This window comes from Aricia agestis, chromosome 19 (genome assembly GCF_905147365.1).
Source record: "Aricia agestis chromosome 19, ilAriAges1.1, whole genome shotgun sequence".
Classification (NCBI taxonomy): Eukaryota; Metazoa; Arthropoda; class Insecta; order Lepidoptera; family Lycaenidae; genus Aricia; species Aricia agestis.
Genome location: NC_056424.1, coordinates 4,679,235 through 4,707,188, shown reverse-complemented (window position 1 = coordinate 4,707,188; position 27,954 = coordinate 4,679,235). Strand labels below are relative to the sequence as shown.

At 38.3% G+C, this 27,954-nt stretch overlaps 1 protein-coding gene across 2 annotated transcripts; it reads left to right on the top strand.

The window, feature by feature from the left end:
- The first annotated feature begins 314 nt into the window (after positions 1-314).
- Positions 315-23,658, top strand: LOC121736874 (GTP-binding protein 2-like). Of its 2 annotated transcripts, XM_042128345.1 has the most exons (19): positions 315-442; positions 558-671; positions 5,187-5,296; positions 6,950-7,096; positions 7,783-8,209; positions 8,798-8,930; positions 9,352-9,564; positions 9,811-9,901; positions 11,701-11,816; positions 12,572-12,736; positions 13,073-13,234; positions 13,724-13,830; positions 14,320-14,443; positions 15,106-15,217; positions 15,799-16,025; positions 16,560-16,790; positions 21,309-21,404; positions 22,707-22,834; positions 23,230-23,658. In XM_042128345.1, the coding sequence occupies exons 3-19, from the start codon at positions 5,194-5,196 to the stop codon at positions 23,270-23,272; spliced, it is 2,625 nt and encodes an 874-aa protein (XP_041984279.1). In that variant the 5' UTR covers positions 315-442; positions 558-671; positions 5,187-5,193; the 3' UTR covers positions 23,273-23,658. The 2 variants fall into 2 exon arrangements, with proteins under 2 accessions (XP_041984279.1, XP_041984277.1); XM_042128343.1 differs by lacking the exons at positions 315-442; positions 558-671 and adding an exon at positions 945-1,088.
- Positions 23,659-27,954: the final 4,296 nt, after the last annotated feature.

Genomic DNA, 27,954 nt, shown 5'->3' with positions numbered 1-27,954 from the left:
GGTTCCGTACCATTATAGAGCAAAAATAGTAAAAAAATGTGTTTTTTGTATGGGAGCCCCTCTTAATTATTTTTTTTATTAAATTTTTTTATACTTAGACTTTGACTAGACTTAAGACCTGACTGACCTGACAATATAGAAAAAATTGTATTATAGAATATTGTTTTCCCGCCATAATATTATCATACTCGACACTGGCCATGGTTATAGCCGAAGTGCCAACTGCCATTATAAGAATAAAAATTATTCATTGTCAAGTGTCAACTATTGTCAAATGTCAAATTCAAAAGTGGATATTTTTTGTGATTGGGGAATGGGGAATGGAATTTCCTAATAATTTCACAATTTTCGTAATAATTTATTTCTATTTTCAATTAAAGTTACGTTGTGTTTACTTTATTCATTAACTTTGTTTTATTCGTAACTTAGTGCACCGCCTGAAGTGAGTTTGTGAAATGGCAATTTATTGGATTATTTTTGTACATATTACATTGCAAATATTATTGTTGATATTACGTCACACAACGAATTGGCAAAGCTCATTTGTGTATTTACAGCTGGATTGTTGGTGTCCGTTCACCGAGTCGCTCGTGTAATCAGTAAGCGGCTGCCAAGAGCGAACAATTGCAACCTTGAACCTAGGGAAACAGCTGCTGTTATAAGGTTTATTGGTAAGCTATAAAACCGATTAGATACATTTTTCTATTAAAATTTTGTGAACTAGTTTCTATGCCAGCCTCATAGTGTTATTCAAATATACAAAGAAAAATTCCTCAGAAGTCACACCATAGTCTTTTGTTAAAAGTAGCCTCTTTTCCCATGATCAGCTATACTTATAATATCTTCATAGTTTCATCATCCTGTTGTAGTCCACTGATGAACATAGGCCACAAATTGACTAGTTCACCTTATCTATTAGCATTAGTATTCAACGTCACACAACGAATTGGCAAAGCTCATTTGTGTATTTACAGCTGGATTGTTGGTGTCCGTTCACCGAGTCGCTCGTGTAATCAGTAAGCGGTTGCCAAGAGCGAACAATTGCAACCTTGAACCTAGGGAAACAGCTGCTGTTATAAGGTTTATTGGTAAGCTATAAAACCGATTAGATACATTTTTCTATTAAAATTTTGTGAACTAGTTTCTATGCCAGCCTCATAGTGTTATTCAAATATACAAAGAAAAATTCCTCAGAAGTCACACCATAGTCTTTTGTTAAAAGTAGCCTCTTTTCCCATGATCAGCTATACTTATAATATCTTCATAGTTTCATCATCCTGTTGTAGTCCACTGATGAACATAGGCCACAAATTGACTAGTTCGCCTTATCTATTAGCATTAGTATTCATCAGTGGACTACAACAGGATGATGAAACTATGAAGATATTATAAGTATAGCTGATCATGGGAAAAGAGGCTACTTTTAACAGAAGACTATGGTGTGACTTCTGAGGAATTTTAATGTGATAAGTGACAGTGATAAACTACTTTTGTTTGTGATAATGAAAAAAAAACAATAAAACTTGACTGATAAGACAAGAATAAAACTCTATCACTGGTATTTATTGGACTAGTCACTGTTTATAAAGTATTGAAACCAAATAAACAAATGCGAGTTTCTTACACCCCCTTTTCTATGCTATTTTGCAAAACAGTGATTAGGCATTGTAGAAATAAATAAAGTTCAAAATGTTCTAAAATTGGGTGACTTAAAAAAGGAGCCTCAAGGAGACTTAAAAAAGCTCGGTCAAATAGCTAGTAAATAGGGATCATCCCTATTTACTAGCTATTTGACCGAGCTCAAGGTCAAAGATTAGCAAATTTTGTTAATAAAATGCATACAAACTACGAAAGACTGACGTCATACTTTCGTAGCACTTTGTATGGAGCGTTTTGGGCAGGTCTTTTTTATGAGATATTTGAATTGTCATATCTTGGTGAATTTTTAAGCTATCAGAGTCATTCTTTCAACGATGTTTCTATGTTTTAAGTGTCTTTTAATTACCAATAAGAAAAAAATAGTCATCATGCCTATTATAATACCTAAACAGTTCCAACCTTCCAATTTTATGAATTTCTTGTTAGCAATGTTAAATAATATAATAACTTGTGCAACTATGATGACTCACTCTAGTCGTATGATACTTAAAATGTAAGTTGTCTAATAATTACATCATTAATATTAAAACCAGACAGAGTTCACTTTTTTTATATCCTTTTTTTAAATTTAAAACTTAAGTGTTCAAAGCTTAATAATTATTTACATATTTTATGCACTATAATTATAATAATTATTTAAAGTATATATTCTTCACCCAATAATGTAATTTCTAAGTTGTTGCACTATTATTTAAAGCATTTATTTCTTACATAATATTTCTCACAATCACAAAACATGCATTTAAAATAGAAATATTTGTTTCCCAATACACAATAGATTTTAATTCAATTCTATTTTTCTGAGAGAGGTATTTGTACATCAATTAAATAATAATACACGTTCCTTGCACTTATTCCACTTTATTTTAATATATTTATTGCAAAATTGTTAAATACATGACCGGTTTCGAAAAAATTATCATCAGGTGTGATTTTTTCGAAGTCCGATAAAAACAGAAAACTGAAACTTGGATCTAGGTGTGGATTGTCACTGAAACAATGTTCTATGACGCTAACTCGCCGTTGTCACCACCTATTCCAGAAATCACTGATTTCACTGGCATCCTCTTGAGTCCAAGAAGTTGAACTGCATCTTCAGTTATGAAAGACGCCTTCGAACCCTGATCTAGCAAAACTCTAAGGAGTTGTGTTGACCCATTTCTCGACTGTGCTTCGACAAGAACTGTAGCCAACAAAACCTGTGATGAAACTGACTCCTTAGAAAAATGCGAGATTACGCTTGTGGCGGGTTCACCATCCGATTGCTATGCCTGAATATTCGAAACCGCTGAATTGACACTTACCTTTGCAACGTTGTTGCAGGCGGTCGAATTTGGGACAACTTTAGGATGCAGCAATGAATGATGCCATGGGCGTACCCAGGTTCTGGACCAGGGGGGGGCAAATTACCCAGGTTCTGGTGCCAGGGGGGGCAAATTACCCAGGTTCTGGACGGGGGGGGGGGGGCAAATCAGATTTTTCATAAGCTAGGTGTTTATAAAGAATAAAAAATTAATAATTTTTAGTTGTAAAAATATTGTATTGCAAACAAAAAATATTTTTTATAGATAAAAGTACTAGATAATATACTTAGTAGAGATGTCAACTTGATCCAGGGGGGGGGCGCTTGCCCCCCCTTCGGTACGCCCATGAATAATGCTTCCGCTTGCAAATGCGACACGAAGCATTATATTATCTACAGAACTTGGCCGCGTGGTTGGGACCTAGACAATAGGGATGATGACAAGGTCAAAGATTAGCGAATTTTGTTAATAAAATAAAGAAATCACGGTAAAAAATAAGTGTCCCCAAAATTTCAGCTTTATAGTATTTTTTTGTTATGCGCCTTCAAAGTTGGATATTCAAGTCGAATTTTTTTTCAATAAAATTACTTAATATTTGTATACAATTCGATAACTTATGCAATTAAAAGCAACTTTTGTTATAAAACCACTTTCATAAAAACGCAATATTTGATATACCTGTCGAACAAAGTTGTCTCCCGATGCGTACAAACTACGAAAGACTGACGTCATACTTTCGTAGCACTTTGTATGGAGCGTTTCGGGCAGGTCTTTTTTACGAGATATTTGAATTGTCATATCTTGGTGAATTTTTAAGCTATCAGAGTCATTCTTTCAACCAATTTAGCAACATAGAATATCATTGCTTTCAACGATGTTTCTATTTTTAAGTGTCTTTCAATTACCGATAAGAAAAATAAATAGTCATCATGCCTATTAAAATTATGCCACTATTTTGGATGAACTGTTGACGTGACTCGTAACTCTCTTTTGCAAACTGTTTACAATTTTATGTTGTTCCTTACAAAATTCACAATAATAATGAATCACAATGACATTATTATCCGGGTTTACAACATGATGTACTTTAGACTTGCTATAACCTGCAATCACATTTGGTTTCGGCTTGACTGACTTTTCATCAAGAAACTCTAGCGCACGAAATCTAGCCTCTAAAAAACTTTGAACTCTATGGGGATAAAGCAGGGTTATATATATTAAAATAAAGTGGAATAAGTGCAAGTAAAGTGTATAATTTTTTAATTGAAGATGAATTTCCACCAAGAAGTGACAGTACATTCAATATCGTATTTGTACATATTTGTATTTAAAAATCCCGAATCCCTTAACATTTTCAGACACACATCTGCCATAATTAAATCATTATACAGTAAATATTAGGTCCAAAAAGAAAGAAACAAGAATTATGCGAAAAATAATAAAAATTACAACAAAACTAACTTCTGCCCCATACGGTAATAAATAATAGAAATTCTATTGTGTCTCGTTTTTCCGCGATCGACGGGTTAAAATTGTTTTAGTGTAGATCATTAAAGATACCTCAAATATTTATAAACAAAATAGACCAGAAGCTTGCCAAATTGTTGTCAGGTTTTGTGCCAACTAACATAGGTATTTTAAAAACACTAGTTTTTTGCTCTTGCTATTTTTGTAACACCTTATCAAGTAACCTTATATATTTTGTTAAGGAAAATTATGTCGCTCTTTTCAAATTCAATATAACTTATTACTCATTAGTACTATTAAAGGTTAATATGAAGAAAACAGTATCAATGCCACATAAATTATGATAATATTATGTACATCATTATATCACCACACCTGTGTAAATAAGACTGTTATGTAACTGTAATATTATGTTGGTAATGACATGTAAACTGTACATAACTCAATAAAAGAGTTATTAAGCTATTTATTTTGTCGAAAAAAACGAAACAAAAATCTTATTGAGTGTATATCGGCGCGCCGCTGTGCTTGTGATCTCGCGGTATAGCGGCCAAAACGCTCGTTCGCGCGGTAGCATATAAAGATGTATTTAACGATACCTTACGAGCTCAAATAAAATAGCAAGAGGCTTTACTAAAAGTCAAAGAAATACGCTTTAAACCCAAAAAAAAAAACAATCCCCTTTCTGGTAAAAGGTAATATTGTTCAAAACATACATGCTTTACGGATAATAATTTGTTAACTGCTTATTTTCAGATGTAAAATGGACTCATTCTTCAGCCTCTTTGATCCGTCTGACGGGAATGAAACTAAACAGAAGAAGAAACATAAACCTGAGCCAGAAATTAGAAAAGATGGCCCTAAAGGTAAGTAACTTTTAACAAAGGTGTTTGTTATTTTATACATATTTTTATAAAAAGTTGCAACTTGTGGATTTCTTTATCAAAAATCATATGAGTATTGCCAAAAAGCAATGGAGTGCAGTATGTTGGGAGTAAGTCTTCTAGCCAAAATAAGGAACACAATACTGCGCTCACAAACAAAAACCACGGACGTAGGAGTTCAGGCGGCTAAGCTAAAGTGGGATTGGGCTGGCCACGTTAGCCGTATGCATCCCGACCGCTGGGCAAAATATCGTCAGAGTGGGTACCTGAAGATGGAAGACGCAACCGTGGCCGGCCTAGGAAAAGATGACGCGATGAGCTGGAGGCATACCAGTCGGGCTGGCCAACGGTGGCGCTGGAGCGAGACAAGTGGAAGACCCTGGGGGAGGGCTTTGCCCAGCAGTGGGATAGCATAGGCTAACAAAGAAAAATATGAGTATTATAAAATCATACAATCATTATACGCTTGTGAGTTGTGTGCTTGCGTCAAGCATGCGAACGTGTGCGTTTTCAAGTTTTATATCCAATCTTATAGTATTTTTAATTGCTAAAGTGTGTCTGTCTGGCTGTTGTCTCTTCACGCTTCAACCGCTGAACCGACTTCGCTGAAATTTGGTATGTAGATACTTTGAGTCCCGGGAGAGGACATAGGATACTTTTTATCCCGGAAAAATGTACGGTTTCCGCCCGATAAACGCATTTTGGCGCACGGAGTCGCGGGCGTCATCTAGTATGTATATAATACTAGCTGTAGCCCGCGACTTCGTTCTCGTGGACTTTAGTTTAATAGTTGTTCCCGTACATCGATTAAATGGTTTAAGCGAAAATCATAAAAGTTTATTGTGCGGGACCCGTACATTTTCCGGGACAAAAGTATCCCTTGTCCTTTCCTTAGGCCGGTATAAATAGTCAGTACTCAGATGCATCTCGGTCTCAAGACGCGGTTCGGCTCTATGATTGGTCCAAATTTTGACAGCCAACCAATCTCAGAGCCTGAACCGTGTCTTGAGACTGAGATGCATCTTGAGTAGGTACTGACTATTTATACCGGCCCGAGACTCAAAATATCTTCATACCAAAATTCATCAAAATCGATTGCATAGCTTACGCGCAAATCATAAAAGTATATTGTGCAGTAACCGTACATTATTCCGGGACAAAATGTATCCTATGTTCGTTTTCGGGACTCAAAGTATCTCTATACCAAATTTCATCAAAATCGATCCAGCCGTTTACGCGTGTTGTCGTGACCACGCGAAATATGGATTCATTTTTATATATACAGTGTGTAACAAAAATAAGTGATAATACTTTGGGGTGTGTACGTCTTCCTTGTAGAGAGTTCACTGTGAAAGTAGCAGCGCTGAAAGACCAAATTTTTTTTCACTTTTGTATGGGCAAAGGCCCGAGCGTCACGAGTTTAAAAGTGTAAAAAAATTTAGGTCTTTCAGCGCTGCTACTCTCACAGTTAACTCTCTACAAGGAACACGTACACACCCTAAAGTATTATCACTACTTAATTATTTTTGTTACACCCTGCATAGATTATAAATGCGAAAATTTTGGCCCAACGGAGTTGCTGGTTAGTTACAAAGTTGCATGTAATTTACCATAACATGTTTTTTTATGTAACAGGCAGGCGAAGAGGGCGGAGGTCGCAGGGCAAGAATGAGACTCTTCCGGAGGAGTCCTCGTTCCTGTGTGAGCCCGACCTTAGTAATGAAATATTAGTTAAGGACTGCAACTACATAGAGAATTACATGGAGGTTAAGAGTGTGGAAGGTAAGATACAACTATTTGAAATTATACTTTGAGGTGGCTATCCGATCGCGACCGACAACAATTTAAATAAAATACCACTTTATGATCTAGGCTATGGGATTCATTTTCTACTGATATTGATCTTTCCTCTGGACTAGGCCGACTATGTTGCGAGAATTCCGTATGCGCTTGGGCAACCATACGGACATTTAAAAATCTTGTCCCAGGCACTACAGTATTTGAGGAGTGGTTACGTCGCTCTGAGAAATACTGTATAAATCATCCATTACGGATGATTTATATATAATACCTATTTTTTTTTGATGTAGCGATACATGCCGCCTTTGCCTTGTAGTGGCGTAGAGTTAAATTAAATCAGTTGCCAGTAGTATTTTGTCGGTCGCGGTCGGTCGCTTGCCGCGGTTATAATAGTATTGTTTTTTTTTTAAATCAAAATCCTAGTAAAATCTAATTTGTACAGCTCAAACGTATTTGTGAGTCCCTTACACATTTTATATTTGTTACATTCTCACGCAAAAGCTGTACAGATTTTGATAACATTCAAATCCGTATACTTAGTTCAAGCTCTAGATGCATAGCCTACTTCTCAACCCGAAAAAGTTTTTAATAAAGAGTTTTTGGGGCAAAGCTAATAAAAGCGATAGTAATACGCTGTGTTTTTAAAATTTGATTATTCTGTTTTTCAGACAAGGAGAAAGCTTCAGAAAAAGACATAGATAAGAAACCGAAAAGGCGTAACTCGGGGCGCAAGAATAGGAGGAAAAAGAAGCCGTCACCACCCAAAGAGTTCTGCTGGAGTCAAGAGGAACCGGAAACGCTAAACAACCAGTCGGTCATACAGAAAAACAGCGACGAACGAATCGGAAAAAACGTCAATATCCTCAAACCTGACAAGAAATGCAACAAGTTCGATAAAGACACCGAAGCAGAAATCGCTAAAGCTAAGCGTAAAGTGAGCGCGGAATTCGACGAGCGTGTGTACAACGTGATAGACAATTTGGAGAAGGTTAGAATTAAGGATGACATGTATATGGCGGGAGAGTTCAGCTCGGACGATCTGGAGAGCGATTTCTTCTACAGCTCCGATGATTTGGATGAATTCTGTGATGATACGTAAGTTAATTATTGATTTTATTTGTAAGTGTTATTAAGCTATTGCATAGCGTATATTTCGGGATTTGAACGCGGCGACTGACTCAAGATATTCCGTAACGAAAATAAACCCAACGACGTCTAACGTCTTTTCAGTTCAGCAGACTTCGGCACGGTGTTTGTGTTCGTGCTACTAGACGTATGCGTGAAAATGCTATGCAATAGCTTTACCTCGGCAGTCCCCGAGTGCCATTGTATGTGTGAATATACTAGATAGACTCGTGCGGGTACCGTACATTTTTCCGCAGTAAAAACTATCATATTATGTACTCTCCCGGGACACAAGTATCTGCATACCAACTCCCTACACGGTAATTCAGCATTACATGCATTTACGTGACAGTATTAATTGTTGCATGACATACCGATTGCGAAACGATCATGCGTGCATGTAATGCACATATTGCAGAACGAAAAATTAAAGATAGTAGTTTGCATGTCATTCGCATCAATCAATACAATAAACGATCATGCGTGCATTACAACACGTAACGCATGTAATGCTGAATTACCGTCTAGGGAGTGCTTTAGATGTGGTTTGTGTTGTAGGACGACGGACGCGGAGGACTCCGGCGACGAGTGCTACGGCAGCCTGCCGCCTGAGCCGCGCTTCGGCAACGTCGAGTACAAGCTGCAGCTCGTCGCGCCCTGCGAGAGACGCTTCCAGCATCTCGTCACGCAGGTATACACTATACACCCTGTTCACTACAGCATAAGGTCGCTTGTCGTTTACCTACATTTTATACAGTTCGTTAAGAATTGTTACTTATTTTACGGCTGGAAGAGAGTACTTCAAGTTGAAAATTATAATTTTTTAACTTAAATTTTTCAAAAGTCAAAGCACGCCATATTTTAATAGCTATTAGGACTGCTATTTTAGCCAAGTCATAACGCCATTTTCAAAGTCGAAATGTCTGCCATTTTGTCTCATTTTGACTCACAACGTGCGCCATCTTCTCAAACTCATAATGTCAGCCATCTTGTCAGCTAAAATGCCGTCGACGAAGGTCGGGCGGGTATTTTAAATTATCAAACACAGTCATAGTGTTTGCTACTTGTCATACTCATACTGTCCACCATCTTGTTAAACTTATAACGTCCAGTTAAAATGGCGTCTGCGATCCGGCGGGGGGAGTGCAGTGTACGTGGTGGGTGTGCGGGACTGCGGCGCGCTGCGCGGGCTGCGAGCGGCGGCGCTGCGGGCGAGTCTGCGGTCGTTGCGGGACATGGCGCGGGCTATCGGCGCAGAGATTGTCGCGGCGCGCGCACGCAGGTTGGCGCCGCATAGGGCGGTAGCTGAAGTTTATATACGGAAGGTAAGGTTGAATATATTGTATAAACATTATGGAGAATATTATGTTATTACAGTATTTTAATAAAGATGAAAGTATACTTTGACACGACTTGGTAGCTTTTGAAAGGATGTGATAGCTTTTGGTAGTTCCTATTTCCTAACGGTTCACTCTTTAACGGCGAGGCAGTAAGATAACATCCATTAACAAGATAAGGTTACTGATTTGTCGACAGCTTAATATAAACAAAATCTCCTTATTATCTCTCAGCTCGCAGCCAGTCAGAGCGTGGAGCTGCGAGTGGCGGTGCTCGGCGCGAACGAGGCCGGCAAGTCCACTCTAGTCGGAGTATTGACGCAAGGTGGGTATCTTTCAATGTTTCTTACTAGATGACTCGTTTATCGCGTGAGAAGCGTACATTTTTCCGGGACAAAAGTATCCTATGTCCTTACCTGGGACTAGATGACTCGTTTATCTATCAAAGTATCTCCATGCCAAATTTCAGCAACACCGGTTGAGCGGTTTGGGCGTGGAGAGGTAACAGACAGACACACTTTCGCATTTGTAATATTAGTATGGATGATATTAACCAACCCCCTTACTTGTAAAAATAGTTACACAAGGGATATGTATTGTCCTGTTGTATCAGGCACCTTTTCCAGTGTATCAGAACACGACGAATAAGCTACTTGACCTATATTCAATTTCATTGAACAAATACATATTTCTAGTAGTACTCATCAAATAAAAGCTTATGATTGATAAATTAAGTCGATTTGAAAATATGATTTTATGAAAATAGGATTTGTACGGACGAAAACGCTTTATGGTACTTCCGAATTGACGTCATTCTATTCGTAATTTAATATCTTTTATTTATCGCGCTCGTTATATGTAAGTTTATTTGTACATAAATAATAAAATTAAGCCTAGAAAGATTTGTAAAATATATTTTCTTGAATAATTCAAATAAAACATCAGTTTAATAAGTTATCTCCATTTATTGTGGACGGGAAATGAAATGGCCAAAACTTTTCTCCAAAAGTTTTCAACATTACAAATGATTTCTAATTTCTTATTTAATTCTTATATAATTTTTAGGCACTTTTAGACGCGTACATTTAGCATATAAAAATGTTCAATAAAGAGAGCTTAAAATACAAAACGTATATCGTCACACTATGGCGGACAGTGTTTTCGGCGCCATTTATAAGGCATATTTTTCAATTAACATTTTTATGAGTTTCTACTGTGTAAAATATTAAAATATTTTTTTTTTGTAATAATGAATGATTATAAAGCGATTAGCATGAAGAAAAAAAATGAGGTCAAGTAGCCTATTGTATGAATGTATATTTTATTACTTATTAGGTTATTAGCAATGGGGTTTTAAATCTATACTATAGTATTATAAATGCGAAAGTATCTCTGTCTGTCTGTCTGTCTCGCTTTCACGCCAAAACTACCGAACCGATTGTAATGAAATTTTGTACACAGATAATATAAAGCCTGAGAAAGGACATAGGCTACTTTTTACTGGGAAAAAGGGTTGTAAGGGGGTGAAAATGCGTAAATTTGTCAAAATTAAGTTAGTTCCAAAAATTCATAATAGATGGCGCCGTGCGTCTCCTACATCGCGCTGACGCTTGCTCAAACGTCTTTTTATAAGAGGTGGTATCATCTTACATTTAAATTTTGATTTTTTCGATTGTTACTTCTTTTTTACGTTATTATAATATAACTCGGTACTTTATCTATGCAGTGACGTAACCTTAAACCTATCAATGATAATTAATAGTTTATGGGTAAAGTTGTGTAATTGGGGGGCTAAATAAGCTTTAAAATTTGGCATAAAATATATAGTTTAATTAAAAAAAAATGAAATATGTGCACACTGCACAGCTGTTTTGATTTAAGGGGTACCAGGGTTTTTTTATAAAAGCTTTTGACACCAATTTTGTTGACATCGCGCGCTATAAACTGAAGTTTATAGCGCGCAAGTCGCGGGCAACAGCTAGTAATAAAATATATATTCATACCATAATGAAGTGGTGAATCTGGTAAAACAAAGTTACTGCGTGTATCGTTGTTTTGTGTGATGTAAGCTGGCAAAAATTTTTCATATTTTTGTTTTTAGTTAAGACTTTTTTTTCTGAGCAGGTGAATTAGACAACGGTAGAGGGAGCGCCCGGCTGAACATGTTCCGTCACCTGCACGAGGTCAAGAGCGGCCGGACCTCCTCGCTCAGCCACGAGATACTCGGCTTCGACGCACAGGTTATATTGCACACACATAGAAAAAAATATGGCGTCCTCAGAAAAATCTATGCTAGAATGTAGATTAATATTTAAGGATCATAATACTATAACTATATAAGAGTTAATCGCTCGAGTAATTCGTTCAAGTTATTTTTAAAAGATCGTAGAAAATTATGTAGAATTTTTGATAAAATATTGACATTGGAAAGCTACAAATAGTTATTTACATTGTAAATTTTATTTTTTTAAAAGACAAATTTTCCACTTTTTTTACTAAAAAGTGGCCCCGTGCGAGTTTCTTACGCCGGTTCTTCTCGCCGGGTTAGTTCCCGAACCGGTGGTAGGCAACATGTAGTTCAACGTTCTGAAAATATTTGGTTCAAATTTATTCAGAAATAAAACAATTTTTATTTTATTTATTTATTTATTTAAATAACATACGAACATTTGCTGATAACTTTCAGTATTTGTATTTTCAAGTCCTCGCAGTGGATTCGTACATTAGGATAAACTATACTATATTCTTTCTGGGGACTTCAGAATCATCATACCAAACTTAATTAATACATCGATCGTGGGAATCACAGACAGAATAGATTTTCAAATTGTTATGTGGCACCCGGGTGCCGCTTGGGAGTTGATGGGTTAAAATCAGTTCAGCAGATTAAAACCTAATAGTTGCAGATAGACTTTAGCATTAAAACATACTAATGTTCTAAATGCCAGAGAAATTACAAGAGTTCTCCAATAACTAAAAGTCTGTCTCCCTTTAGGGGAACGTGGTGAACTACGGGTGTTCGGAGCTGATGACGGCGGAGCGGATCGGCGAGCGGTCGGCCAAGCTCGTGGCCTTCCTCGACCTGGCCGGACACACCAAGTACCAGCGCACCACGCTGCACGGCCTCACCGGGTACTCGCCACACTACGCCATGCTTGTGGTAAGTCAATTAATTATTGGTATCGCTAAGTCTTCTATGTAAACTGTTGTACTTCATTGTATAGGATTTTTTTGGGATGATCTTGTTGGTTGTTGCAAATATTACGTAGGGTAAGTTCCGAAACTTATCCCACTATACCGGCCAGGACGTTAAGGATTGACGCCATACTGTTGATTTGTCACAAAATATACGCCAGTTTTCTGTATTGTGTGACATGGCTTTTTGGTGTTTTTATAATCACGTATAACACGATCACGTCGGATTCTTGACGTCATGAGCATTGGCCAGTATACTGAGTAATATTTGAGAACACACATTTAAATCTATGTTTTCCAGATCTCAGCGACGGCGGGCATCACTCGCATCACGGAGGAGCACCTGGGGCTGGTGGTGGCGCTGGACCTGCCCGTGTTCGTGGTGGTCACCAAGTGCGAGCTCGCACCCGCCGCGCTGCCCGCCTTGCTGGACCGCCTCACGCGCCTACTGCCCACGGACAAGGTAAGAGAGAGCGACGGCGGGAATCACCTGCATCACGGAGGAGCACCATGTAGACTTCCTAAAAATATTCGTTTCAAATACTTATAGGCAGATCGCAGACGACACACTTTTTGTGTGATCGAGTCTGCGGCGCCCATACAGTCGGCATGGCCGCGCCATCCATCTCCCATATTCAAAAATAAAACAATATTTATTTATTAATTTATCAAAGATTGGTTGACTGAAGGTGAGATAGATATTTAGTGCCGTCCCAGTCATGAACAAGAAACGCCTGTTGAGAAAAGAAGAGAGAGTGAAAGTGAAAGTGAAAGAGGCGGATAACAGCTAATACATACAGACTAGATACGATGAAGAGGGGACGGACGTCTCGCTATTTCCATCATCCTTTCTCAAGTCTTTTAACTCTTAGATAACAAGCCCAGTTAACACCTTCACTCGTCTAATGTCTTACAGTTTTTAACTGGTTTAAACAAATTTTGTCCCTTACAGAAACCACTACTGATTACTGACGAGAACCTCGCTCGGAGCTGCGTCGCGCCGCAAAAGTCGATACTTGACACCATCGACGATGAAAACGACAACAAAAAGGACGACGAGTAAGTCTCCTTGTAAATACAGAATAAACAACTATATTTTTGGAAACTAGAAAAAGGTTAATAGAATCAGGCGTTACTTTGCGGATATCCAAAGCTTAAAATTTAGTTTGTTATTATTTTTAGCAATATTCCGCGAAGTAAACCTCAACCTTTAAGTAGATGAGTGAGTGTACCGCATCGGCATGCGTACAGCACCTCCCTCCTCTCCCACACTGCCTATGCGTACACTCGCATTCAAGAACCTGCAAACACCACCACCACACAAGCAATAATGTTGGTAAATCCGTGCAAGGCCCCTCACCACCATGCAGGTTCAACACTTCGACGCGCGTTTCGCCCCAACACCAGAGCATCCTCAGGATGTGGACTCTACGAACAACGTCCGTCAACTAGAAAAAGGACGAAACTTAATCTTGTGACATAAAAATATATCAGTGTATAATAAAATGCCTTTTATACCAGATTCTATTTTTATCATTATTATTATAGATGTTCGCGCTGCGTGCCCGTGTTCCCAGTGAGCTGCGTACGCGGGGCGGGGCTGAACGCGCTACACGCGTACCTGCTAGCGCTACAACCGCCCGATGCGCACGCGCAGCCTGCGCATTTACACGTGAGTAGTAACACTTCTTGTTGCGCCAAAATTCGATTATCGCGCGGGAACCGGGGTATTTCGGGATATAAAGTATCCAATGTCCTTTCACGGGACGTAAAGTATCTCCATACCAAATTTCAGCAAAATCAGTGGGGTGTGGGCGTGAAAAGGTAACAGATAGACAGACAGACACACTTTCGCATTTATAATATTAGTATAGATAAGCACGCATCCACTCACGTAATAGTATGTCAAGAAAGTGAAGAAATTAAAAAGTGGCAACATCGTAGTGTCATCCCTTTTTTCTTAGATTGATCTGAAAGGGATGACAGGCTTGCTCGCTGTGACGTATACTTGAGTACTGCGCGTTTACACGTCCGTTTTTTAGGGTTCCGTACCCAAAGGGTAAAAACGGAACTCTATTACTAAGACTTTGTTGTCTGTCCGTCTGTCTGTCCGTCTGTCTGTCTCCAGGCTGTATCTCAAGAACCGCTATAGCTAGACTTCTGAAATTTCCACAGATTGTGTATATCTTTTGCCGCTATAACAACAAACACTGAAAATAAAATAAAATAAATATTTAGGGGGGGCTCCCATACAATAAACGTGATTTTTCCTGCCTTCTTGACATGCGCATGCGCAAGTTCGTGACGTCACTAATTACGTGTGATGTGTTGCAGGAAACATGCGAGTTCCAAATCGACGAGATCTTCCACGTGGGGGAGGCGGGGCCGGTGGTGGGCGGGCTGCTGGCGCGCGGACAGCTCAGGGAGGGGGACGACCTCATCATAGGTAATATTATAGTAAAAACGAGATTATTATCATTAAGTATTTAGAACAAAACACAAAAACATGTTATGAAGCACTTGTACTAGAGCCGATGTCGCTAGCTACTCGCACATTTACACTTCACTATGTTCACAATAATTTCAACAGTACACGCAAAAATGTCACGAACCTCTGATTGGTTACAAATATTTACTCACGATTGCGCACGATTTGGCGACGCGTGGCACGCCCCCTTTGCATGTCGACATAATCACTTATTATGTCAGCATGCGAGGCGTATTATATAACATCTGTGGTATTTAGAAAACTTTGTTTTAGCGATTGATTTTATCAATCATTGTCACTCTAGAATATAGATTATATGACCAAAACTGGTATTTTCAGTCAGTAAATTTAATGTTTATTTATCTATAATATAAAAATGAGTCGCTGAATGTGTTGCTAAGCGCAAAACTCGAGAACGGCTGAACGGATTGGGCTAATTTTAGTCTTAAAATATTCGTATGAGTCCAGGGAAGGTTTTTAAGTGACACGAAGTTCACCGGGACAGCTAGTATATAATAATTTATAAACATACTCAACAGGGCCACTAGACAACGGGGAGTTCGTGGAGATATCGGTGAAGACAATATACCGGAACCGCGTGCCGTGCGGCGCGGTGCGGGCCGGCCAGTCCGCCTCGCTCGGCCTGTCCCACTACCCCCCCTCGCTGCGGCAGGGCATGGTGCTGCTGGCGGTGCCGGGGGGCTACCAGGAGGGAAAGCGACCCACCTTCGGCGCCTGCCCCCCGGGGAGGTGCAAACTAAGACAGGTGATTGGTTGAGGATAGGTAATGCGATTAGAGGTTTTAACCACGATTTGATGTCAACAACATCGAAGTTGTTTGAAAAAATGTATGGAATTAAACTTTAAAGTCATCAATAGTCATAATTATTGTGCCAAATCTCTATAATTTTTTTTAACCTCGTAGTCGCCGATGGCAACTTACCTAAAAGTTAAGACCTGTTTTGTCCCGGTGAACTATAGTGTACTCGGCGAAACATGGCGGTAGCGGTCATTGGCTCCCTGCCAAAAACTTGTCATTTTCTATACAAAGCCGTGATTGACAACATCTGATACTTCGTTGTCAATCGCGGTGTATATAGAAAACGACAAGTTTTTGACAGGGAGTCGATGACCGCTACCGCGACGTTTCGCCGAGTACTGTATAGAAAACCGTTTTCTTTTGTCATTTAGAAAGGGTCGTCATCTATCCTTTTGTATAAAAATTGAGTTTTTAAATTATTTATTTAATGACTCTAAATATCAAACTGCAAATAATTAACTTACCAAATGTAATTTGCAGACGAACGTTGATGGAACGCAAGTGGACAAAAATCGCAAAGCGGCACGAAGGAAAAAAATCTCACAGTCAAGTGACGGCGAAGGGAAGAGTGTTAATGTTAACATGTACGAGAAATCCGTGCAAGACGCCTCCAGCGATGAGGAGAAGTGTGTGCATATGCCGGAGACCTGCATATGCCCGGAGATCATGCTGGAAGATCCCAATGATCCGAGAGGATGTATATTCTTCCAGGTAATTGTTTTTTATTCTACCAACACATAATTTTATACTCCAACTATTTATCTATTATTTTTAATAATGAAACTAAATTTTTGTGAGTTGCGCACGCGCAACGTTTGGTGATATTTTCTGCATAAAATTGTATTTAAAACAGTTGAAATAAGTAAGTAAATTATTAAGTCCCATTATAGGTCTTATTATTCAAAAATAGAAAATAGTATATATAAGTAAATACTCATATAAAATAAAATATTTAAAAATGTTCCAATAGCCTACTTGACCTAATTTTTTTCTTCATGCTAATCGCTTCATAATCATTAATTAAAAAAAAACTAATATTTTACACAGTAGAAACCCATAAAAATGTTGATTGAAAAATATGCCTTATAAATGGCACCGAAAACACATGTACAAATAAACTTACACGTAACGAGCGCGATAAATAAAAGATATTAACTTACTGTACCGTAATTCAAAGCCAAATAATGAGAGTGGCAACACTATTTTTCGTATGTGTGGCGGAAATAGTACCTAAACGACTTCTATATCCTCTTACGTCACCCGCTTTCTGTCGGTTGGTTGACGTTTAGTTCTAAGTTTTTCCACCAGGTGGCAGAGTTGAGCTTTTAACAGCACAACGGATTTGGAACCATTGGCGGTTATTTTTCGTGCTGTGCGGACGTATTAATATACGTCCGCACGCGTAATTTCATATCTTTTGTTTAAATTTGTGCACGTGGCACATTAATTTTACTTTTCGGTTTACCGAACGACTTCTCAATAATTCTTATAATTAGAAATAATGGGTTCGGATAAAAATATTAGCTCGAGTTCCGAATCCGATCTTCCTGCGCGAAACAAAAGGAAGGCCGAAACGTCGAGGAGCAGAGACCAACGTAAGCGTCGCCGGACATCCGACATTGAGTTAAGTAAACTCGCTGAGCAGGTGAGTCAAATTCAAAGTTTATTGGCTCAATCGTATTTTCAATCGACGGGCTATAATAATTACTTTCCCGCTTGGCAGCCGCTCCAAAATATAATAATAATTGCGATGACAACCGGTGTTTAGATGTTAGCGGCGAATTATTTTCCGATAATGATAATGAAAATTTAGCTTCGAGCTCCAAACAAGTTGAAAACTGTATAAATTTTTGAAAACTGTATAAGTTCAATGCACTTTGTGATAAGGATAGTTTTCGCTAAGCATGTGTTGCTAATTTTTGCAAAACAACTTGCAACACGTCCACTCTGTAAGACCGTTCGAACTGCACAATTTACTAATGTCGGCGCAACACTTCGACACTCCCGAATGGAGTGACGTGCGCTATTCCGATGTTCAGAAATTATATTGTTCTACGCCCGAATTTCTCGAACTCGAATGTAACGACGAAATAAAACCTTTCGAGAAATACCCTAATTTGTGTATTGCCGAACGCAGCTATGCGACTATTTCGCAGGCAGTGCTAAAACAAAAATATGCCGCGCAGGCAGGTTTTGAATCATTTTAAAATTGGGTCGTGGAAAATTCCGGTGATTTGACTGTGTCTTCTATAAAAGATAAAATTAATGAGATTTTTGTGGAAGGTATGTACAATAAAATTTCTTGCGATATGTTTCAACTCGCTTGCGGGCACAGAGCAGATATGATAGGACAAAGAAGGGATGCTATTTTAAGATCTGTTAAAGATAGGTTTTTACGAGCGAGTTTACGCAAAATACCTCCGTCTTGCCATAACTTGTTCAACAAAGAACAGTTTTCGTTGGCTGTTGAAAAAGCGGGCGGTACTAGTAAATTTTTTTCGCCGGTACGACCTACAATGCAAAGAACGGCCGCGCAGGCTAGCTCGAGCTCAAATTATAAAACACCCGCGCAGGGTGCTCGCTTTCACCCACTGTGGGGTTCATACGACAGATTAACACCTGTTTTTGCACAAAATGCACACCCGTATCAATATCAACCGATTCAAACACTACGTTCGGGACCTAATTTTAATAATTACCCGAATTCAAACTACCCACAACATGGGTACACACAAAATAAAAGGTTCGCGCAGAACCAAAATAAGTCGAGGGCCGATGCGAACGGATCTCGCCAGAAATCTAATTTTGACAATGCTAAAGGTCAATCTAAGACCACACAAAACAAAAATAGTTTCAAATCGAAACGTAGTTTTTGACACGTGTTGCCTGTCGCTTGGCAAATTTTGTTCATGTTTGGAAAAATCTCGGTGGTCCAAAAACTGTACTAAAAATTATCCAGGGATACAGGATTCCTCTAAAGAAAAAGCCACCGCTGTGGGTACCTTCTTCGACTTGTCAAAGATTTCACACTCGAAATTCAACTTAAATGTCGCTCGCTATAAAAACGTTACTAAAAAACGGTGCCCTGGAGAGAGTACGCAACTCCCCGAGCTTTGTCTCCCCGATGTTTTTAACATTCAAGAGCGACGGCAGCCTGAGGCCAATATTCAATCTGCGATTGTTAAACAAATTTGTAATTCTAAGCAAGTTCAAATTAATAAACATGCAAAAAGTGCCCAATTTCTTACAACCATACGATTACCTATCAAAAATAGATTTATCGAACGCCTATTTTCACGTCCCCGTTGAGGCCTCTCACAGGAGGTTCCTGAGGGTGATTTACGAGCAAAAATTGTATCAAGTGACCTGCCTCCCTTTCGGTTTGGCGACGGCGCCTCATGTTTTTGCGATGTTGAGCAATTGGGTCGCGCAGACCATGCGAAACCGAGGAATAAGAATAATATCTTATTTGGACGATTATCTAATAGCCAATCAAGACAAGACCGTACTTTCGAGTCAAATTCATTATACAGTAAATTTACTGAAAAGCTTAGGTTGGCAAATCAATTTCAAAAAATCTGTTTTAACTTCTTAAAAGGCACTGGAATTTCTTGGGATCTGTTGGGATCCATGGCTCGGCCTCAAATGGCTTCCTGTAAAAAAGACGCAAACTATTATCGACAAGTGTCGACCTATAAATACAGCGAAAGACTGCGCATTTACAAGAAATCCAAAGCCTAGTCGGTCTAGTAAATTTTGCCAGCTTCGCGGTCCCACGAGGCCGCTTGAAGTTTCGGGAGCTTCTGCGATTTTGCAATTACCTTTTAAAATCTCCGCTCCTGTCGTCGCTACGCAGTCCGAAACGCAGTACTCCGCGATTTAGAATGGTGGATAAAGAATTGCAATGTTCGATCTCGCCTGCATTACCACGCGGCCGAGCATTTTATCTCGACGGACGCTTCTGGAATAGCATGGGGCGCCCGAATAGACAATCACGAAGTTGGCGGTCCCTGGACATCTCACGAGATGATCTTGCACTCCAACCAGAAGGAGATGCTTGCAGTGCTTTACGCATTAAAAGATCATTGTCTTTACCTATCCAATTCGTCGACTATGCTTCAGACCGACAACAGAACGGTTGTAGCATATTTGAAAAAGGAAGGGGGCTCAAAATCTCCCGAACTTATGCATGTCGTTCGCAAGGTCTTCGCCCTGCTCGACACTTTCAATATAAATCTCATAGTTCACCATATCCCCGGCAAGATGAATTGCGAAGCGGATCATCTATGATGGCTTAGAATTCGGCTCATGTCGTTCCATATATATATATATATATATATATGTATATATATATATATATATATATATATATATATATATATATATATATATATATATATATATATATATATATATATATATATATATATATATATATATATATATATATATATATATATATATATATATATATATATATATATATATATATATATATATATATAGATTTCATTGAACAAATACATATTTCTAGTAGAACTTGGTCTAGGAAACCGTATTTCACACTTATCATCAAATAAAAGCTTATGATTGATAAATAAGTCAATTTGAAAATATCATCAACGCACTGGACGGATCGGGCTGAAATTTGGCATGCAGGTAGATGCTATGACGTAGGCATCCGCTAAGAAAGGATTTTGATCAATTCCAACTATAGTTTGTGCGTTTTAAGAACATATGGGTGACACATTATAATTGACAATAGAAGGGAAGTTACCTAAGAAAATTAATCGATAATTTAAAAATATCGAATTACTTCGTAAAGGAATTGCAATCGAAATTATCGATTTCGTACTGACGTTTCAGAGTGGCCCCGGCGATTTAAAATGGCCGCCCCTTTTATTGATTTGATTTCGATTCAACAGTGTCAATCTCTATTGGCCTAAGTTCCATTTCATGCATTTGACATTTTTCAAATATTTTCCTAACAATAATTTTTAGCATTTAGCAACTTTTCATTTTTATTCATTTACAATTATAGGAAACATTTGTTTTTGTAGATGGAATATAATTTATTACATTTTGATTTTTTTTGTTTTATTGTAAAAAAAAACCCGTAGCAAGGAATATGAGAAGTGTCACCCATATCATCTTAAAACGCACAAACTATAATGTTATATATTCCAATAATGATCTCGAAGTGACAATATATGTTCTGTTTTTGTGCAGGCGTCGGTGCAGGTGCTGCGTCACTCGACGGCGATCTACCCCGGCTTCCAGTGCTCCGTGCACGTCGGCAACGTGCGACAGACCGCCATCATTGAGGCTAGTACTATCTATAAAGTTAATATATATCTAGCGGAATAGAGGAACAAAGGGTTGATCAAGAGGGATGTCACTATCAGTAACACTGCTTGTGTGGCAGTACTATTTTTTTCATCTGTTTGACAGTCAGTCGGCACTTATCGGCACGTTGGCAATTTGAGCTCTCAGAAAGATGTATGTAGATTGTAGGTACATCACTAACACGCACACGTAAACACATTATTTGTACACACAGTTGTAAATGTATTTTGGTTTCATTTGACAGCTCGGGATTGATTTTCTATTCCGCTAGGTTATTAGTTATTACCACAGACATAGATCAAGATAAATACCGCATGTCCTTCTATTTGTGCCACTTTTTTCCTACCTACTGTGACGTACCGATGATAAGCAACGTGTCCATTATCAAGGCCAACGTTTCTATTCGAATTTCTACAGCTCTATACGGCACAATAAGGCATTTTTTCAATCCAATTGACGTTCGATTCCGATAACGGTGGAGCGCAGACTAAAGAACAGACTTTCGAAAGACGAGCATTGCTCATCGTTTGGGAACGCGATATGGCACGCGAAGTACATACACATGCGGTATCTATCTTGATCTATGTCTGTGGTTATACCTTTATGGTACTATCAGAGAAGTTGATTCCTAGGACCTAAGTAATTTGGTTGCGTTAAGTCAAACCCATCCACCGATCACTGCTATCATTGAATTGACATAGCCGACCAAATGACGTTGGTCTGTCAACTGCCTAGGTATCAATTTCCTCGATGGTACATTCGTAGGCCTGACAATAGGTTTTTATCTGCTTTTTATATTGATACTAGCTGTTGCCCGCGACTTCGTCCGCGTCATCATAGTATAATAATAAGATGGATAGTCCGCTAACAAATATGAAAAAAGTAAAATACAACCTTCTCCTTTTTGGTAGTCGGTTAAAAAGTAGCCTAAGTTACACCTTACTACATCAGCTATCTACCAAAAAAAGTCCCGGTAAAATAGCTCCAGCCGTTTCAGAGATTAGCCGTAACAAACAGACAGACTGCAGACAGACATACAGATAAAAATTGTAAAAAATGTTATTTTGGTGTATGTATCATATATAGATTCATATGCATGTAGTAAAAAACGGTTCTTTCAATATTACAAACAGACACTCCAATTTTATTTATATGTATAGATGTATAGATATAGATTAATAATTAATAATAATTTATAATATTATGGCAAAACAACTTTTGCGGGGTCTGCTAGTAATGTTATAGATTATTTTCGTTCATCCCACTGTAATCGTACTGCAGGCTATAATGAGCGTGAGCGGGGAGCTGCGGGCGGGGCAGGCGGCGGCGGTGGTGTTCAGGTTCGCGCGCTGCCCGGAGTACCTCGTGTGCGGACGGCGGCTGCTCTTCACAGCCGGACTCGGCACCAGGTGACACCATACTTACTATTATCCCAATTTTTTTTATGAAATAAGGGGGCAAACGAGAAAACGGGTCGCCTGATGGAATGCAGCTACCGTCGCCCATGGACACTCGCAACATCAGAAGAGCTGCAGGTGCGTTGCCGGCCTTTTAAGAGGGAATACGCTCTTTTCTTGAGGGTTTGCAAGTCGTATAGGTCCGGAAATACTGCTGTAGCGGACAGGACAAAAGTTTTTGAGACTAGCAAGACATATACAACGTCGTCACTCGTCGTCAGTGGGCTTCGGCCTGACCGAGCATGCCGCTTTTTTAATTCGGTTACTGTCCAGTAGAGACTACAGACTAGAGAAAACTTAAGTTTTTATATTTTTAACTTTTAATCTTGATATATTTCATTTTTCAGAGGAATCGGAAGGATTACCCAAACCTTTCCCTACATACCTTGAGCGGACCGCGAACACTTTGGAGAAAAATCAAATCTTAAGCCTCATTCACACCCCTGATTCGACTGGGATTCGGCAACTTCCCTGCGCAACAACCAATCGACGCTCGCCGCGCTAAGCGTTGACCAATAATAATACAAGTTTCCGAATTAGAGTCGAACGGGAATTGAAGACGTAAGTGGATAAAGTGGATAACGACAATTTTCAATTTGTTTTTTTTTTTTTATAAATAGAGGCTTTAGGACCGGGAAAATGATTTAGAATCAATAAAAAGTGAATTTTACGTATAGTTAGATATATTAGCTAGATTACGAAGTAGGAAAGATACAAGGTTTTAGTACGGGAACCCTAGAACAATTTTTTTTTATTGCTATCAAGCTATTTTTTTGTGACTAGCTTCATTTTGATAAGACGAACAACATTTTTATTTACGCAAAATCTCGAAAGTGGTAGCTAACAGAGATAGAAAGGATTTCATACTTTAAATTGATGGTCCTAAAAATATATGAACGGTTTATTTGTAGGACAATGTTACTCTTAAATTATATAACTATTAATTTATTAATATACAAAAAATCTGCTCGTAAGGCTCCCGTTATAGGGTTCTGTTATCAACAAAACTTGGTTGACTACGGAGCCCTAAAACGGAACCCTAACAACCAGATTTTTTTATATATTGGTAGGTTAATAGTTATATTTAAGAGTAACATTGTCCTACAAATAGAACCATCAAGTCAAAGTATGAAATCCTTTCTATTTCTGTTAGCTACCACTTTCAAGATTTTTCGCAGATAAAAATGTTGTTCGTCTTATCAAAATGAAGCTAGCCACAAAACATTTGCTATAGTAATTTAAAAAAATGTTCTAGGACTCCCGTACTATTTGTTTAAATTATAAGAGAAAAAATGAGGAATTTCTCTTATGTTGTAAAATGTTACCTACCGGCTTTATCCACTCATGTCTTCAATTGTGAATCACTGCTGCACGAAAGACCACGCACCATTACATAGAAATTGCGCACTTTTTACTCATTTAGGTCTTGTCGTCAGTAGAAAAATTATTAGAATGTGCTTTCTATTTTACACTTTAGTAAAATATTGTCTTGTTTAGAATTAAAGAGTTGTGTTATCACAACTAGTTAATGTTCAAGAAGGATTGATCTGAGTGTTTTGAATTTTTGAAGTTTTAAATCATTATTTTTCACTTATCAGTAGGTATAATAACAACAGAACTATTTACTTTATAGAATAAATTTTGCCGCTAAGGTTATTAACCCAAAGATATGTCAAGTTAATTCTTAGGTCTTTGGCTTGTATATTTTATTTTACTTATCTTAAAATACAGGACTGTCTTAGTCAATATGGTTGTAACTAAAATATTATTAGATCTAAAAACCGTATAGAGGACCTGTAAAAACACTCTTATTTAAGCAAATTTATAGAAACGCGTAGTAAGATATTTCATTTTTAAGTTGAAATATAAAAATAATTTTAAGGAAAAGTATTTTGGACATCTCTTTAGATAATATTTACATTGTGATTGTAAATATTATCGGGCAGTAATTTTTTTTTATTGGCTTGTTTTTCTTAATTAATAATTACTAATGTTCACAACACTTAAAGGTTACTTTCCGATCTTCCCGGCCGCGACCGCGACCAACAAAAATAATTCAAATAAAACCCCACTTAATGACATAAGCAGGCTATAGATTTTGTTTTATTCTACACCTCTACGAGCATCGGCATGGATGGCTAGACCAATGTCGGTAGAAAGTCGCTAGCCGCGAGGATTGGAAAGTCGCTTTTAGATAAAAGTAACTGTGACCAGATCCGTCTTATAACATTACCGCCTCTTAAAAATTAAATTATTTATTTATTTAAGTATTTATAAATAAATTATTTAATTTTAAACAAGTTAATGTGATTTTTTTAGATTGATTTGAAAGGGATGACACTGCGATGTTGCCACTTTTTAATTTCTTCACTTTTTTAACAGACTATACATGATAACAATTATTACGTATCGCTCATAGGCTGCGTTCACACAAAATTTATTGTAATCTGGTGAATTGCAGTAGACCAGCCTGACAAACACTAAGGGTTTGTTTCACCACTTACTGATAAAGTGCCGGATAGGCTTTCCACAACATTTTTGACAGATTCGCCATCTGTCAAGTTAAGTGGTGGATAGCCTATCCGGCACTTATCAGGAAGTGGTGATACAGTGGCCCTAAGGCTGAAGTTATATGCGTCCGCGCGAACGCGTCGTTTGGCGGACCGTGAGACCACAAGCAAATATATGTAAATAACAGCGTGACCGCGCCGCTATTTAAATAATAATTTTTCTTGTGACCCGTAGCGGCCTAACCGCGCGTACGCGCCGCCGCATATAAAAAGTATAAAGTATTGTATGTTTATATTTCTCTATGATATGAATCCATCCCAAAATAAAACAAAGTGAATTTATGTAAATATGTCCAACCAATGTCAAACGCTCTGTGCGACGATGCACAGAAGAATACAGTGTAGTTCAAGGGAAAACATTATAAGTTCAAACGATAAGATGGCTTTCTGATGTTTGCCGAGAGCGACCGCGACCGACAAAAATTCAAGCAAGATGGCGTTTCTGACTTAGGCTATAGGTTTAATTTTCTAACGATACTGGTCTAGTGACCAATGTCGCCGTTGACTTTGTAATGGCGTAGAGCAAAATGTCATAGAGTAGAATTTTATTTGAATTTTTGTCGGTCGCGGTCGCTCGCGACAAGGATCGGAACGGTACCTTTAGGCGCTTTGCAGATTAAGACCGGGGCCGGCCGGTCAGTTTCGCCGCGAACGATAGCACAAAGGGAATCCTATATTACCAACGCACACGGTGGGCTAAAATACCGCGCCGCAGGTGCCCGGCGGGCACTGCCCGCCCGCCGTGGATCACACAACCCAGTTTACATACAGTAACGCAGATGGCGTGTGCTTTGTGTACGCGGCGCGGGCAGCCGCAGACATCGATAGGCCCACCCGCCCCGTCGTCTGCGAAGCGCCTTATAGCGGCATATTTGTTCAGTCCGCGACTTTTACTTAGGAGTACACATATATTTATATTGTAGTGATTTAAATTTTACTGTACCTAGACACCTGTGCTATAAAAGCTTTATTATTCTATATTGTATAACATAATATTGTTAGGTATTTACGAAAATTCTTTAACAAATTAAATACTAGATATTCATATTATTTGAAAAACTGAAACTGAAACAGAATTTGGTTTTAACAAAAAAGAGCTTAATTTTGTTATAATAGTAATCTAATTTTATTTTTGAAGGCAAGTTCTTGACTTGTGTTAATGTGATTTTTTATTTTATTTTATCGTCAGAAATGATAATATGAAACATTAGTACAAAATAAGTAAGTTCTGTTTTTTTTATCTTAATATGGCATCATCGTTCTTTATACTGATAAAAAATTATCAATGATTAACTATATAACTTTTGTCCTTGTCTTTCGAGCGGATTTTGCAATGTATTAGGGCCAACGCTAAAACACGGGCGGCCGCGGGCGAGCGGGCACCCGTCGCGTACGCCCATCTCATTTAGCGCTGCTAGTATAATTTTATGTCGAGAGTGTACAGCTGTGTTAAGTAGATAACCATGGATTATTTACTAATTTATTATTTGGCAAAAAGACGTCAACGGAAACAACGTCGATTGCGAAAAGCGTGCGCACGCGCCGTGTGCCCGCCCGCCCGTCGAGCGTGCCTGCCCATACTATTTTTCATTATACACACGCGAGCGTGCGCCCGCGCGAGTTTTAGCGTTAGCCCTTAGATAAGGACAGAACGTCATAATATTATTCAATATTCATGTAATAATAATGTTCAATATTCATGTATTAATATTATTCAATATTCATGTATTAATATTATTCAATATTCATGTATTAATATTTTATTAGTAAGGGTATGTTTAACGTTTCAAATGTAAAAAAAAAAACAATTAAACTGGACATATTTTTAAAATACTCGACAAAATATTTACAACCGACTTTAGAAAAAGTAAATTAACTATACAAATTCATGTAACTTCATTTATAAAACTAATAAAAATTGAATTTAATTATATTTTAATTTAGAACCTCCTTATGATAAAGATCACGACTCACGACTATATTACAGGCGCGGTCCGAAGGGGTGGGGGGGTCACAGGGGACAAATATAAGGTCAAATTGAAAAATCTCAAAATCTTGCCAAATAATAAAAGGAAATTTATAGTTATCCTATAACAGCGATAATTTTTTAGTGTAGTGACTAGTGAGTGACCCCCTCCAATACTTCAGGCTGCGACCGCGCCTGCTACATTATGTGTAGACTGTAGTTACTAGTCACGTCTGCGCTGCGCGTCGTGTGCGTTACGGCATATAATTGCATAGGTTCTATTTCCACAGACTAAAAAGTGCGTCGCGAATAGTCTGTCGTCTGCGCAGCGCCTTATGCGCTCCTATAGTACCTCATAGTTAAAATTGGCTACCCCTATTAATTTGTCAATTCACTACAATTGAAATAAAATGTTGGGGGTAGTCACAATACAAAATCAGCTGACCTGAAATACATGGGCGTACCCAGGTTCTGGGCCAGGGGGTGGCAAATTACCCAGGTTCAGGGCCGGGGGGGGGGGGGCAAATTATGCAGAT